Source organism: Brachyistius frenatus, unplaced genomic scaffold (genome assembly GCF_029030835.1).
Source record: "Brachyistius frenatus isolate BFR_SWC_R1_liver_20210118 unplaced genomic scaffold, ASM2903083v1 Contig_82, whole genome shotgun sequence".
Lineage (NCBI taxonomy): Eukaryota > Metazoa > Chordata > Actinopteri > Embiotocidae > Brachyistius > Brachyistius frenatus.
In genome coordinates, this window is record NW_027210681.1 from 1,857,268 (window position 1) to 1,872,500 (window position 15,233).

A 15,233-nucleotide genomic window follows, 5' to 3' on the forward strand; every position below is an offset into this window, starting at 1 on the left:
TGTGTGTGTGTGTGTGTGTGTGTGTGTGTGTGTGTGTGTGTGTGTGTGTGTGTGTGTGTGTAGCTCCAATTAATTCCTCCTATGACTGTTTCCCAGATCGCCTGTCTTCAGTCAGATCTCGTGGTTGGCAGCATCCGCCTCGTCTCTCAGACGCAGCTTTGATCTGCAGGAAACAGACGCTGATGCTCACTTTTATACTCTTTTAATTCACATAATGTGTCACTTATCCCCGTAAACGAACGTCCACCGCCTCCAGGCAGCACATCACGCTGCATACTCAGGAGGAGTAACTGGATTTTAGGGAAATATGTGGCATCACTCTCAGGTGGAAACTCAGTCATGATTATAGTCATGAAAGACGGCAGCGCTGGTCGTTTGTGCTTTAAATATCTTGAGGTCCTCGAGTCGCCGTGACAATAATCATCGTTCATCTTCAGTGGAAGTAGCAGTAGTCGGTCTTTAACTTCCTTCATGTTGTCTTCAACCACAGACTTGATATAAAACTACAGACTTGATATAAAACTACAGACTTGATATAAAACTACAGACTTGATATGAAACTACAGACCTGATATAAAACTACAGTCTGGATATAAAACTACAGACTGAATATAAAACTACAGTCTGGATATAAAAGAGTTCGTAGCTTCAGGTCTGTAAAATGGTTCCGATCCAGAAGTGTCTTCAGCTGCAATACCAGCGAGTGCCACTAGAGGTCGGCTCCAAAAAGCCTCCGGCTCCATAGACTCCCATTCAACTTCTCTCATCAAATCCAAAGTGAATAAAATGTGTCCATCAGTTATCTCGGTGTTGTTAGCTAAAGTCACTCCTTCTTATTAGTTTTCTGGAGGTCCATCTGAAAATAATCCCTCATTCATTAGAAAAGAAGATTCAAGAAGACCTGTTTTTGGGGGCGTGTCTGTTTGATTGACAGGTCTGTGGTGCAGTCAGGTTACAGCTATCGGTGGGCGGGACGTAGTATCGTCAGGTTTCCAATCAGATCGGTCAGATCCACCTCTGGCTCCTCCCCCAGCTCATCCAAATATGGTCACTTCCTGCTCCAAACTAGCAAAGATGGTGACGGACAGAATCTGAACTGGAGGATTCATAACGTTCACAAACCAACGATGACATCACTTTATGATTAAAAATCCTGCTCACAAACACTTTAAAGGACCAGTCTGCATGATTAATAATATGGAATACATATAAATAATATAACTAATGTGATTTTCTTCTGACATCTTAATTCACTGCTCGTCTCTCCAGGTGAATCATTTAGAAGTCACATTATCGCTGCTCCTGTTGGCAAACACACAACTATCTATTATTAGCAGCTCGTTAAGTCGGAGCAGCTCTTATAAATAACCACAAAGGACTTCAGAGTGTGTGTGTGTGTGTGTGTGTGTGTGTGTATGTGTTGTGTGTGTGTGTTGTGTGTTGTGTGTATGTGTTGTGTGTTGTGTGTTGTGTGTATGTGTTGTGTGTTGTGTGTATGTGTTGTGTGTATGTGTTGTTTGTTGTGTGTATGTGTGTTGTGTGTTGTGTGTTGTGTGTGTGTGTTGTGTGTTGTGTGTATGTGTTGTGTGTATGTGTTGTGTGTTGTGTGTATGTGTTGTGTGTCTGTGTGCTCGGCCTCCTACACAGATGTGATTTCCTTGTTCACTCCTCTGGGTGTGAACTCAGGCAGGTGACAACAAAAGCTGTGTCATGAGTCAGAGACGTGATGTCACTTCCTGTCTGGCCTCTCCTCCCCAGCTGATGGAACTCGGTGCAGCCTCTCCTGCTCTCGGACATTAAATTACATCCGACCTTTGTTTGATTCTCAGGAAAACACTGAGTGGAGTTTCGTTTTCCACATCGCAGAGACATCAGGCAGCAAACACAACCGAGTAAAACAATAAAATATGTAATCATCTCAATAAAACATAATAAAAACAAATAAAACACAGGACGAGAATAAAATCAGTTAAAATGGTTCAACGTTGAGACTCTCCCAATTCAGACTGAACATCAAACTACAGACCATAATATTAGACTTCGGTAGCCAGCGTGTCGCGGCCACCGATCACTGCAAACTGTTTCTGGTATTTATTTTTATTTTACAGGAAATTAATGACACATTTTTCTTGTTTTTTGTCATTCATTAAAAAATAATCACGCAGGAAGTTCTGGTTTCAGTGTTAGTATTGGTTATTTTCAAAATAAAAGCACCAACATGCTGCTGTGTGTCTAAAAATACAACAAAAACATCCACGGAAGGTTTTACAGTGTAAAATAAAATAAAACCAGAAACGAAGAAGTCAGAAGAGAACGTGAAGCCGCCAGCGATCATCCAGCCGACGGGTGTGTGTGTGTGTGTGTGTGTTCAGGTGTGTGTTCAGGTGTGTGTGTGTGTTCAGGTGTGTGTGTGTGTTCAGGTGTGTGTGTGTGTGTGTGTGTGTGTTCAGGTGTGTGTGTGTGTGTGTGTGTGTGTGTGTGTGTGTGTGTGTGTGTGTGTGTGTGTGTGTGTGTGTGTGTGTGTGTGTGTGTGTGTGTGTGTGTGTGTGTGTGTGTGTGTGTGTGTGTGTGTGTGTGTGTGTGTGTGTGTGTGTGTGTGTGTGTGTGTGTGTGTGTGTGTGTGTGTGTGTGTGTTTTGTGATGTTTGACCTTGACTTCTACAGTTGTCATGCTCGCTCCTCAGCCTCGTGTGCCCTTGGCAATGTGATCGTCATGGCAACCGCGGCAGCTAGCAGGCTCATTGGCTGGCAGGTTGAGGTGTGTGTGTGTGTGTGTGTGTGTGTGTGTGTGTGTGTGTGCAGAGCAGACAGCATCTCTGAGATCAATGGGGTTTCGTCGCTGACACACCTGTTCTATTTCTGCTTCTGTTATTTCACACGTGGTCACTCTGTGTTGTACACACACACACACACACACACACACACACACACACACACACACACACACACACACACACACACACACACACACACACACACACACACACACACACACACACACACACACACACACACACACACTGATCACACACATCCTGTTCCTAAGTTAGACTCCTGATGCTTTTGTTTTAAGTTTAAATTAAGTGCAGAATTTAAGTAAATAGAGTTCAAACTGATGTGAATTCATCTGATCTGCGTATTTTTAACTGAAAGTGGACTCATCTATTTTTACTGTTTTATTTATTTATAGACGAGTCGTATTTCACACAAAACAGAAGCGATGACAGCATCAGAAAATTATTAAAACATCTAATTAAATCCACCTTCAAACTAATATAATGATATATACATCAATAAATTAAGTAATGAATCCACACAGAAGAGTAAAAACAAAACAAATGTATTATAAATTATACTATTATCATTATTATAAACATGAATTGAATTATTGTTCATTATGTCTCAGGTGATTTAAAAAGTTGAAAATATAAATTTTCTTCATATTATTTTGTCTTTTCTCTCCAAAAAAAAAATCTCAATCTGACCTCAGTCCGGATCTCAGAACCTGCTGCTTCAACAGGTTTGTTTAAAGTATGTTTTCTCTGTTACCCCCCCCCCCCTCTTCCCTCCCCCTCCCCCCAGCCTGGCGCTGCACCCTGAGCGCTCCCTGGTGGCCACCGGTCAGGTGGGGAAGGAACCCTACGTGTGTGTGTGGGACTCTTTCACCGCGCAGACCGTCTCACTGCTGCGTGACGGACACACACACGGCATCGCCTGCCTCACATTCAGCGCTGACGGACAGGTGACACACACACACACACACACACACACACACACACACACACACACACACACACACACACACACACACACACACACACACACACACACACACACACACACACACACACACACACACACACACACACACACACACACACACACACACACACACACACACACACACACACACACACACACACACACACACACACACTAATGATGCATCACATTCAGGCACACACACGTCTGTCTCCATCAGAGGGTTTTTGGTCATTTAAGGACACTCGTGCATCAAAGTAAAGGTCAAAGGTCACCCACAGACTCCCAAAACACAATATTTTATGTGACCACATTCAATGCAAAGTTGTTGGAAGTACAAAATCAAATCTATGGGAGATCATTTAATCCCAGACATCTATTTTAAATTATTTTACATAATATTGAGCTCACTAGCAGTAAAGTTGTGTTAATTTTATTTTCAGTACATCTGATTATTTTCTTTAATAATTATTTTTTTCGTCCATAAAAAGTCAGAAAAGATTGAAAAGTGTTTGTTTCTATTCCTGAAGTGAAATTTTGTTTTTGGGGATTTAAAAAAAATCTGAAACATTCAGTCATCTGATCAAACTGTAGTTAGTTGATTTGTTTCAGTAAATAATGAAGCTAACGTGTTTGTTGTCGATCCGGCTCTGATGGTTGATGAGGCGTTAAATGTGACGCAGGCTGCAGACCTCTGAGTCCCACAGATGGTTTCTGTCATTAAAGGACTCTCATACATCAAACTGAAGGTCAGAGAAGAATAACACAGGGAGAGGACAAAGGGGGGGAGGGGGGACAAAGGAGACGGAGACGGTAGGAGGAAGATGATGATGATGATGATGATGATGATGATGATGATGATGATGATGATGATGATGATCGTTATCCGGCTCGTTGAACAAGTCCTCTGACCCTCCGGAGTGTTTCCACAGAGAAACACCTGGTTGGGGGAACATGATTTGAACCACGTTCCTTAAAGCTACACAACCGCCGTTGTCATGGTAACATTAAATACGGTATTTAGAAAACTGTCCCAACTATATAAAAGTGTTCGTAGCCTGTGGCTCTGAAAAATGAGGTCTTAAGCTACAATACCACCGAGTGCCACTAGAGGTCGGCTCCAAAATACCTCCAGAGCGCGCCAAGCCTCCACTTCAGATTCTGTCCGTCACCATCTTTGCTAGTTTGGAGCGGTTTGGAGCAGGAAGTGACCATATTTGGACGAGCTGGGGGAGGAGCCAGCGGTGGATCTGACCGATCTGATCAGAAACCTGACGATACTACGTCCCGCCCACCGATAGCTGTAACCTGACTGCACCACAGACCTGTCAATCAAACAGACACGCCCCCAAAAACAGGTCTTCTTGAATCTTCTTTTCTAATGAATGAGGGATTATTTTCAGATGGACCTCCAGAAAACTAAGAAGAAGGAGTGACTTTAGCTAACAACACCGAGATAACTGATGGACACATTTTATTCACTTTGGATTTGATGAGAGAAGTTGAATGGGAGTCTATGGAGCCGGAGGCTTTTTGGAGCCGACTTCTAGTGGCACTCGCTGGTATTGCAGCTGAAGACACTTCTGGATCAGAACCATTTTACAGACCTGAAGCGACAAACTCTTATTAACAATCTGAAGTCGGTGTCCTTATCTAGTCTCTGACTGTTTAAATCTTAAACACTTCAAACTTTAGCTGTTAAAACAGGTTTTAAAATACCGTTGAGGTCAAAAACTGCCAAATAATTCATTGACTTTTGGTGTTTTTTGGTGTTTTTTGGTGAAATCTGATGATATTTCATTCGCTGCCCGACTGTTAAAAACAAATGCAACACAATCCTGCTGAGCTGTGAAGTGACTGTTGCTGTGTCATCAGTTTTTGCTGCTGGCAGCGACGTCGGTCCGATGACTTAACATCTCCGGGTAAATCAAAACAAACACAGAATCAATAAAATAATCATAAATCCACCTTAATAATAAATCAAAAGGCGGGCCTCTGGTGCAGCTGATTTATTATTAAGTGGGACCACCACAGTCTGGACTGTTTCTGAACCTGCAACACTTTATAATCTTTCTTCTGCGCCTCAGAAAAACTCATCTGAAGAGTTCATGAACAGAAAGACATTCAAAACAAACATTAAAATATGCTTTTAAATTAAACGTTATTATGTTTTCCTGCTTGATCTGCAAAGACGAGTGTTCCAGAAGGATTCAGTAAAACCTTAAAGTCCTCATTTCAACTCGATGAATGCCTCTTATTTCATTTGCAGCCAAAGATGTATCTTTACGTAATGTTTTCTTTTTCATTTCACATTTAGTTTTACTTGTTAAATGCAGCAGATTCTCTCAAAGTCCAATTATGTGCCACATAAACAAAGATTCCTCATTAAAGCTACATGGTGGACTGTTTAGTGTGGAGGGACATAAAAACAAGGAAAGAAAGAGAAGAAGTAAATATGAACTCCAGAAACTCATTAAATAATATATGCTCTGTATAAAACTTCTCAAATGAAAAGTACAGCTCATTAACATTAAATCTCTCCTCACATCAATAAAATTCAACTTTCTTTTCTTTTTTCTTCCTGTTGTCCGACTCTTTTCTCCGTAGCGGTTAGCGTCGGTCGGCCTGGACGCCAAGAACACCATGTGCATCTGGGAGTGGAAGAGAGGGAAGATCTTGGCGACGGCCACCGGACACTCAGACCGGGTGTGTGTGTGTGTGTGTGTGTGTGTGTGTGTGTGTGTGTGTGTGTGTGTGTGTGTGTGTGTGTGTGTGTGTGTGTGTGTGTGTGTGTGTGTGTGTGTGTGTGTGTGTGTGTGTGTGTGTGTGTGTGTGTGTGTGTGTGTGTGTGTGTGTGTGTGTGTGTGTGTGTGTCGTGTCTGTGTGTGTGTGTGTGTGTGTGTGTGTGTGTGTGTGTGAGAGAGAGTGTGTGTGAGAGTGTGTGTGTGTGTGTGTGTGTGTGTGAGTGTGTGTGTGTGTGTGTGTGTGTGTGTGTGTGTGTGTGTGTGTGTGTGTGTGTGTGTGTGTGTGTGTGTGTGTGTGTGTGTGTGTGTGTGTGTGTGTGTGTGTGTGTGTGTGTGTGTGTGTGTGTGTGTGTGTGTGTGTGTTAACGTGTCCTGTGTTGTGCAGATCTTCGATGTCTGCTGGGACCCGTTCCAACAGAACCGTCTGGTGAGCTGCGGCGTGAAACACATCAAGGTAACAACCAAACATTTATTCTGGACTTCCAGAAGTAAAAGTTCTCCTGATGGATTTAACTTCTTACTTTTGTTTTATTATTCCTCCAAAAATATGTGTGAACACATTTTAGTCGAATCAGCAAAAAATGCAAAACGAGGAAATAAAATGTTCAGTTTTCTTGATCTGGTTGAACTTTATTTTACATTTTTTTAAGCGCTTGAAGATCCGATCGTCTCTGAAGACGTGTGTCGTCCGAGAGAGACGATAGAAACAAATGGAAACGTCAAAGTTGACATTTTAGGTGCATCGATTGATTCACGACATCAGCTCGTTTTGATCTGCTCCCGTTTTCTTTGTTAAAGTTACTGCATTACACCTTAAAACAAACTCAACACTTCCTGTATTTATTTCAAATTAAAAGCCCTAGACATAAACCTTTATTTCCTAACAAGGCTTTTATTGTGAAACATCTACAGGAAGCGACTGAAATCAGCCAATAACAGTTTAGATTCATAATTCAAAACAACTGTTGGTGATATCAGGTTTATATTTTTGACTTAAATAAATTAAAGCGATGAAAGTATCGAGGCTATTTTAGTGGCTATTTAATAAAAATAATAATAAACTTTATGTATTTATTTACTAATAAGGTGCTGTACAACAAGTTAAAAAAACTAAAATTAAACCATATATAAATGTGCCACTGCAGCAGATACAGAACCAACGGCACCACGCCGCTTCCTTTCTCGAGAAATATGTGATTCTTTGATAAAAAAAATAATTTAATCAAAAAAACCAAACGTACAAGAAACCTGTGGGCCGTTCACCGTCTGACTTCTGGATCCGTTTTGTGATGAATTCAGTAACCATGGCGACGTTCTGAATTTGCTGCAACATTCCGACAAGGTTTCTACTTCTCCGTGGCAACGGCCCCGACGACCACGGATGTCGTAGCCGGAGTTCGTCCAAACGTTGACAAAAAGGAAAAATAAAAACTCAAAGAAACTCGGTTGTAATAATTAACAAAACTGACCTGAAACGTCTTTTTCCCGTTTACACACAAACAGAAATCACTTCGTGCCCACTGATGGTTTTTATCTTCCAGTTCTGGTCTCTGTGTGGAAACGCTCTCACTCCCAAGCGCGGGATCTTCGGGAAGACGGGCGACCTGCAGACCATCCTGTGTGTCGCGTCGGCCAAAGATGACATCACTCACTCGGGGGCGCTGAACGGAGACGTGTACGTCTGGAAGGGACTCAACCTGATACGGACCGTCCAGGCCGCCCACGGGGTGAGTCCCACCGCCGGGGGGCGGAGGGGGAGGGACCATCGTTGATGAAGTGGTTATGTTTGTGGTTGTGTGTGTGTGTGTGCGTGTGTGTGTGTTGCAGGCCGGCATCTTCAGCATGTACTCCTGTGAGGAGGGTTTTGCCACCGGAGGTCGAGACGGCTGCATCCGATTGTGGGACGTCGACTTCAAAGCGATCACCAAGATCGACCTTCGAGAGGCCGAGCAGGGCTACAAAGGTACGACATGAAACAAAGAGACGCCGAAACACAATCAAGATTTCAGCAGGTGGAAAATCAAATCCAGTTGTTACACTTTCTGCTGCGGATCTGTAGGAGCTTTTTAAAGCTTTTATTTATTCAACCATCGTTTCCTGCTGGATAAACTCACGAGGTTTGATTTCTAAAGACAGGAACTCTCCTCCGTCTGCTGCAGAAAAGAGTAAAGAGGCAGAAAAGGTTGTTTGGAAATCAAGGACTCTTTTTTTCTCTCAGTTGAAGGCTTCGACGCTCTTCTCTTTACCTTTTCTTTTAATTACCATCATGCGTGTTTGGTCAGAGATGAGGACGACTCAGATTTTTCTCGTCTTTCTGTAAAAGTTTATCATGTCCTGTGTTCAACGAGGAAACAGGAACTGACCTGATTTCATAAAGATCCAGAGCTGTGAATGTTTGAACTCCTTGGTTTCTAAACGGAGGTGGAGACTTTCTCCTGCAGCCATTAATCCCACCGCCTCCTTTTAAACATCTCTGTGAAGATTTCTGAGCAGAAAGTTAAAAAGAAGGAGATGAAAGGAAGCAGGAGGCGTTTTTGTGGGTTGGAAATGACCTCGTTGAGGAGACAGAGGAAGGTGGAACATTTACTATTCATCATTCATTCATTATCTTTAATAATTGATTGTTCAGCATATAAAATGTTAGAAAGAAGTTTGCTGCTCAATCACAGCCTTTAAAACTTTAATTGAAGATGCATTTGTTACTCAATTATCAAAAAAGACTTTTATATTTTGTCTGATTTCGGTAACTAGCTGGAAGATTTAAATTAAAGCAACACTATGAATATAAATATCAATTCCTAGAAAATAATTCAATCCATTCAACACAAACTTTTTTAAATGACCCACATTAGCATCAACCTTTCCTGTAAATGACATCAAGTAAAACGATGGCTTTAGAAACGTGTGATTTTTGTGTGAAATTATGACATTTCTTTTCTCTCAAGTAGTTTAACAAACGATTTCTTGAGTTTTTTTCTGCCTGTTGGGAAATATCAGAAATCCATCAAAAAAAGAAAAGCTCCTGAGTATTTCCAGTTTGCCCCAAAAACTCGTCTGCTTTCAGCTTGTTTTGGCTCGTGAACCTCTCGGGACGAGTTCCTAACAGAGTTACGGGGAAACGCCCCTCGCTGAGTTGCCGTCGGCGACAGCAGATGCTGTAATTGGCGAACGCGGCGTCGCTCCAACGGATCCGCTAATTGGATTTTAGATTCTGGGAAACAGGAGTTTAACAGCGAGTTGGATGATAATGTCTTTGATCATGTTCCCGTCTTCTCTGATCGGAAGAGTTGGAATCGTCCTCGTCTTCAGGAAAGTTCAAACTCTCCAGGACAACATGAGTTATTAACACCTGAATCGGATGTTTTGGTGTCTTTTCTTGCCATAAAACGTGTTTAAAGCAAATAATGTGTAAGTTTTTGGGGGCAAAAACAACATTGAAATGTTTAATTTAGCCACTTTTTCCTTCTAATTAGATTTTGTTCTTCCATAAAAAGCTGCTATCTTAGCTTAGCAATGTTAGCTTCAGCTAATTTAGCCTCCTTTACTTGTTCATTAATTCATTCACAGTAGATGTTCAATAAACATTGACAGCAGAAGAACAAGCTGGGTTTTGTTTGAAGGTCTTTTATTTTTCAGCCGTAGACTCTGAGTTTATTGTTGAGTTTTATGTGAAAGCGTTTTGTGAGGAAGCTGTCTGGTTGGTGTTCATGTCTTTGTACAGTTGAGATGAGATGCTGTAGTCATGACTCACCTCCCTCCCAGCGCGCTCCCCGTCTCACAGATGCTCAAATCTGAACTGAAACATCAATTTAGGAAACAATAGCAGGTTTTGTGCACTTTTTGTTTCCCGACTTTAAAGTTGCATCTCTGAATGAAGGACGGTGAAGGTCAGGGACGACCCGCCGTGACCTTTCCTGCTCGTTAGCTGGACTTAAGCTGCAGGTCTCTCTGGTCTCTGGTCTCTGGTCTCTCTGGTCTCTCTGGTCTCTCTGGTCTCTGGTCTCTCTGGTCTCTGGTCTCTGGTCTCTCTGGTCTCTCTGGTCTCTCTGGTCTCTGGTCTCTCTGGTCTCTCTGGTCTCTGGTCTCTCTGGTCTCTCTGGTCTCTCTGGTCTCTCTGGTCTCTGGTCTCTGGTCTCTCTGGTCTCTCTGGTCTCTGGTCTCTCTGGTCTCTCTGGTCTCTGGTCTCTGGTCTCTCTGGTCTCTCTGGTCTCTCTGGTCTCTCTGGTCTCTCTGGTCTCTGGTCTCTCCGGTCTCCGGTCTCTCTGGTCTCTCTGGTCTCTCTGGTCTCTCTGGTCTCTCCGGTCTCTGGTCTCTGGTCTCTCTGGTCTCTCTGGTCTCTGGTCTCTCTGGTCTCTCTGGTCTCTCTGGTCTCTCTGGTCTCTCTGGTCTCTCTGGTCTCTCTCTCTGGTCTCTGGTCTCTGGTCTCTCTGGTCTCTGGTCTCTGGTCTCTGGTCTCTCTGGTCTCTCTGGTCTCTCTGGTCTCTCTGGTCTCTGGTCTCTCTGGTCTCTCTGGTCTCTCTGGTCTCTCTGGTCTCTGGTCTGGTCTCTGGTCTCTCTCTGGTCTCTCTGGTCTCTCTGGTCTCTCTGGTCTCTCTGGTCTCTGGTCTCTCTGGTCTCTCTGGGTCTCTGGTCTCTGGTCTCTCTGGTCTCTCTGGTCTCTCTGGTCTCTGGTCTCTCTGGTCTCTCTGGTCTCTGGTCTCTCTGGTCTCTCTGGTCTCTCTGGTCTCTCTGGTCTCTCTGGTCTCTGGTCTCTGGTCTCTCTGGTCTCTCTGGTCTCTCTGGTCTCTCTGGTCTCTCTGGTCTCTCTGGTCTCTCTGGTCTCTATGGTCTCTGGTCTCTGGTCTCTCTGGTCTCTCTGGTCTCTCTGGTCTCTCTGGTCTCTGGTCTCTCTGGTCTCTCTGGTCTCTCTGGTCTCTCTGGTCTCTGGTCTCTGGTCTCTCTGGTCTCTCTGGTCTCTCTGGTCTCTCTGGTCTCTCTGGTCTCTCTGGTCTCTCTGGTCTCTGGTCTCTCTGGTCTCTCTGGTCTCTGGTCTCTCTGGTCTCTCTGTCTCTCTGGTCTGGTCTCTCTGGTCTCTCTGGTCTCTCTGGTCTGGTCTCTGGTCTCTCTGGTCTCTCTGGTCTCTCTGGTCTCTCTGGTCTCTCTGGTCTCTCTGGTCTCTCTGGTCTCTCTGGTCTCTCTGTCTCTCTGGTCTCTGGTCTCTCTGGTCTCTCTGGTCTCTGGTCTCTCTGGTCTCTCTGGTCTCTCTGGTCTCTCTGGTCTCTCTGGTCTCTCTGGTCTCTGGTCTCTCTGGTCTCTCTGGTCTCTGGTCTCTGGTCTCTCTGGTCTCTCTGGTCTCTCTGGTCTCTGGTCTCTGGTCTCTCTGGTCTCTCTGGTCTCTGGTCTCTCTGGTCTCTCTGGTCTCTCTCGGTTGTTTGTGCAGATATTTTCTGACTCCTCTTCCTCCTCCTCTTCTTCCTCCTCCTGCAGGTTTGTCTATTCGCAGCGTCTGCTGGCGAGCCGACCGGATCTTGGCGGGAACGCAGGACAGCGAGATCTTTGAGGTGTGAGGAAGGAGACAAACGATTGGAAACCAAAAACTCGGCCTGCATGCTGTTCCTCCCCGCAGCGACCGGTTTAAACGAGCTTTATTTGGTTCAGTAAACGCCTCTCGTTGAACTCACAAACTCAACGATGCACCTTTAAGATGAGAAACTCTCTCCCCGGTTTGAGCTGAATCCAGATGTGTGTGTGTGTGTGTGTGTGTGTGTGTGTGTGTGTGTGTGTGTGTGTGTGTGTGTGTGTGTGTGTGTGTGTGTGTGTGTGTGTGTGTGTGTGTGTGTGTGTGTGTGTGTGTGTGTGTGTGTGTGTGTGTGTGTGTGTGCAGGTGATGGTGAGGGACCGGGACAAGCCGCTGCTCATCATGCAGGGACACAGCGAGGGTGAACTCTGGGCGCTGGACGTTCACCCCAAGAAACCTCTGGCTGTCACCGGCAGCGACGACCGCTCCGTCAGGTCAGTGCAGGAACACACACACACACACACACACACACACACACACACACACACACACACACACACACACACACACACACACACACACACACACACACACTGGGAGCTGCCCAGTGTGACCCCAGGAGGATGCTGCCGGTCCATGAGAAAGGTTGGAGGTTTGATTCTTGTCTTGTTTCTGACTTCATGCAGCTCCTCACTTCTTTTGTCCTGCGTCATTATTTCAGTAATTCATTTGCTTCGACTGTCAAGTGTTCCACTCTCACATGTCAGCCGTTTGCACGACAGCATATTTAATAAGATTTAAGTCCAAGTGGCTCAGCACCAACTCCTGCTGTTTGTGAAGGACTCAATTAACAAGTGCAAACCCGGCATGCTTTCATGGTTGTTCAGTAAAGTGTGTTCACTGTTCACAGCCTCTACACAGGAACACAGGAACATTTAAAACTATAATAACTCTAATACCTTTACAATAAGATTTAATATCTCTTTTTTACAGTTTTACCGTCACGGAGTAGACAAGGCTCGTTTAATAGGTTTAGAGACAGTTGAACGCAGCACGGTGAACATGATGAACACGGAGCAGCAGGAAGCAACAGCCGTCATGAGGAAGTATTCAGAGTCCTCTCTTCATCATCATCATCATCATGGTGATGTCACCAAACTGGAGCAGAGAAACAAGAAGTGAAACAACTGGAACTGGAGCTCTGTGTTGACAGTCTGACTCTGGGGGACGAATTCACGGTGACACAAAGGAAACCCAGCTGGTGTCTCCTGACCCGACGCTCCTTCCAGATGACCTGGTCTGAGCTCGTTGTCCCTCTGTGTGCGTCAGGTTGTGGAGTCTGGCGGATCACGCCCTCGTCGCCCGCTGCAACATGGAGGAGGCGGTGCGCAGCGTGGCGTTCGGCGTGGACGGATCCCAGCTGGCTCTGGGCATGAAGGACGGATCCTTCACCGTGCTGAGAGTCAGGTGACACCAAACGCTTCGTAGACCGAGCAGAACCTTTTTAAGTTGCTTCGTTTGTAACGCGGCGCTGAAGGCAGGTTTGTGTGTCCGTCTCAGAGACATGACGGAGGTCGTCCACATCAAGGACCGGAAGGAGGTGATCCACGAGATGAAGTTCTCTCCGGACGGAGCGTACCTCGCCGTCGGCTCCAACGACGGGCTGGTGGACGTCTACGCCGTCGCCCAGAGATACAAGAAGGTAGGGACGGAGGCAGCGGCGGTAAAACTGAATGTCAGAGTCTTTGTCATGGTTTGTTTTTCCTGTCTGACGGCCTTCAGGTGGGAGAATGCTGTAAATCCTCCAGTTTCATCACCCACCTGGACTGGACTGTGGACAGTAAGATCCTGCAGACCAACGACGGAGCCGGAGAACGACTCTTCTACCGGATGCCCTGTGAGTCCGTCGCATCTCCAACCTCACGCTCGTCAAATATCAACGAGTATAAGTACCACAATCAGGAGACATTTCTGAGTCGCAGCGCAGTGATCTGCATCGCTGCCTCCATTTTTAAATGAGAATAAAGCACCAATATTTGGAGATGTTGACAGAAGTAAGCTCTATTTTTAGAAAGATAAACAAGGACTTTTACAGGAAACTTGTAGCCTCGGAGGTGTTTATTTTAATACTCCGCCATGATGCTCCGGTGCTCATTTTGCACTCTCCTTCTTCGTTGTAGAGATTCAGGGGGAAACGCAGAAATCCGACGTTTCACTTCCTGTTTTTGAAATCTCAATTAGAGACGATGACTTTAGTAAAAGTCTCGCTGGGAATCGAACCAGAGACTCACTGCTGACGGTGTTTTTTTCACCCGTGTGGTGACTGTTCAACACGTCTCCTGTGGGTCAAACTCATGCATGTATTCATGGGGCAGATGTTTTCCCTCGGTGCACCTGTCAGAGGAAACACACCTCACAACCATGGTCCGAAATAAAGTACCAAATAAATCATAAAAAAATACCTCAAAACAGAAAACCAAGAGAAAGCCGGTCGGCTTCGTCTCCACGGTGGAAGATTAAGATCGGCACCATCCCCACATCTTCCCTTCGCTGTTATACAAGTGATTAGGAGCGATAAAGATCTGCAGAGCGGCGGTTCGTTATCCTGAACATCAGCGGGGAGATGAGCTGGAGGAGGGGGGGGGGGGGGATTTATCCTTTAATGTTCTTCCTCTCTTGCAGTGGGGAAGCCGGTGGTCAGTAAGGAGGAGGTCAAAGGTCAGCACTGGGCCTCCTGGAGCGGTGTCCTGGGCTCGGAGGTCAGCGGCATCTGGCCCAAATACTCCGACCTGACCGAGATCAACGCCGTGGACGCCAACCACGCCGCCGCCGTGCTCGTCACCGGCGACGACCTCGGCCTCGTGAAGCTCTACCGCTTCCCCTGTCTGCGCAAAGGTCCTCCTGCTCTCCACGCCTTGTTTTGGGGTTTTTTTTACTTTCCCTTCTTGTTTAACGTGACTCATTTAGTTTTTTCTCCAAGGAGCCAAATTCAAGAAGTACATCGGTCACTCGGCACACGTCACCAACGTCCGCTGGTCGCACGACCTGCAGTGGGTCCTGACCACCGGGGGCGCCGACCACGCCGTCTTCCAGTGGAGGTTCCTGCAAGAGACCGTCATGAACGGAGGGCTGGACGTCAACATACAAGGTAGTAGTAGTAGTAGTAGTAGTAGTAGTAGTATCAGTAGTAGTAGTTAGATAGTAGTAGTAGTAGTTAGATAGTAGTAGTTA

The 15,233-nt window shown here is 45.3% G+C and overlaps 1 protein-coding gene across 3 annotated transcripts in view; it reads left to right on the forward strand.

Annotated features, from left to right (window-relative positions):
- LOC138627188 (echinoderm microtubule-associated protein-like 6) overlaps positions 1-15,233 on the forward strand; it is a 53,997-nt gene that overhangs the window by 15,404 nt on the left and 23,360 nt on the right. For all 3 annotated transcript variants that reach the window (XM_069709357.1, XM_069709360.1, XM_069709358.1), the window contains exons 2-13: positions 3,582-3,741; positions 6,369-6,467; positions 6,891-6,959; positions 8,047-8,232; positions 8,333-8,468; positions 11,972-12,045; positions 12,369-12,496; positions 13,332-13,469; positions 13,563-13,704; positions 13,785-13,899; positions 14,685-14,897; positions 14,983-15,150. In XM_069709357.1, coding sequence (XP_069565458.1) covers positions 3,582-3,741; positions 6,369-6,467; positions 6,891-6,959; positions 8,047-8,232; positions 8,333-8,468; positions 11,972-12,045; positions 12,369-12,496; positions 13,332-13,469; positions 13,563-13,704; positions 13,785-13,899; positions 14,685-14,897; positions 14,983-15,150 — 1,628 coding nt within the window. The remainder of the gene's footprint in view (positions 1-3,581; positions 3,742-6,368; positions 6,468-6,890; positions 6,960-8,046; positions 8,233-8,332; positions 8,469-11,971; positions 12,046-12,368; positions 12,497-13,331; positions 13,470-13,562; positions 13,705-13,784; positions 13,900-14,684; positions 14,898-14,982; positions 15,151-15,233) is intronic.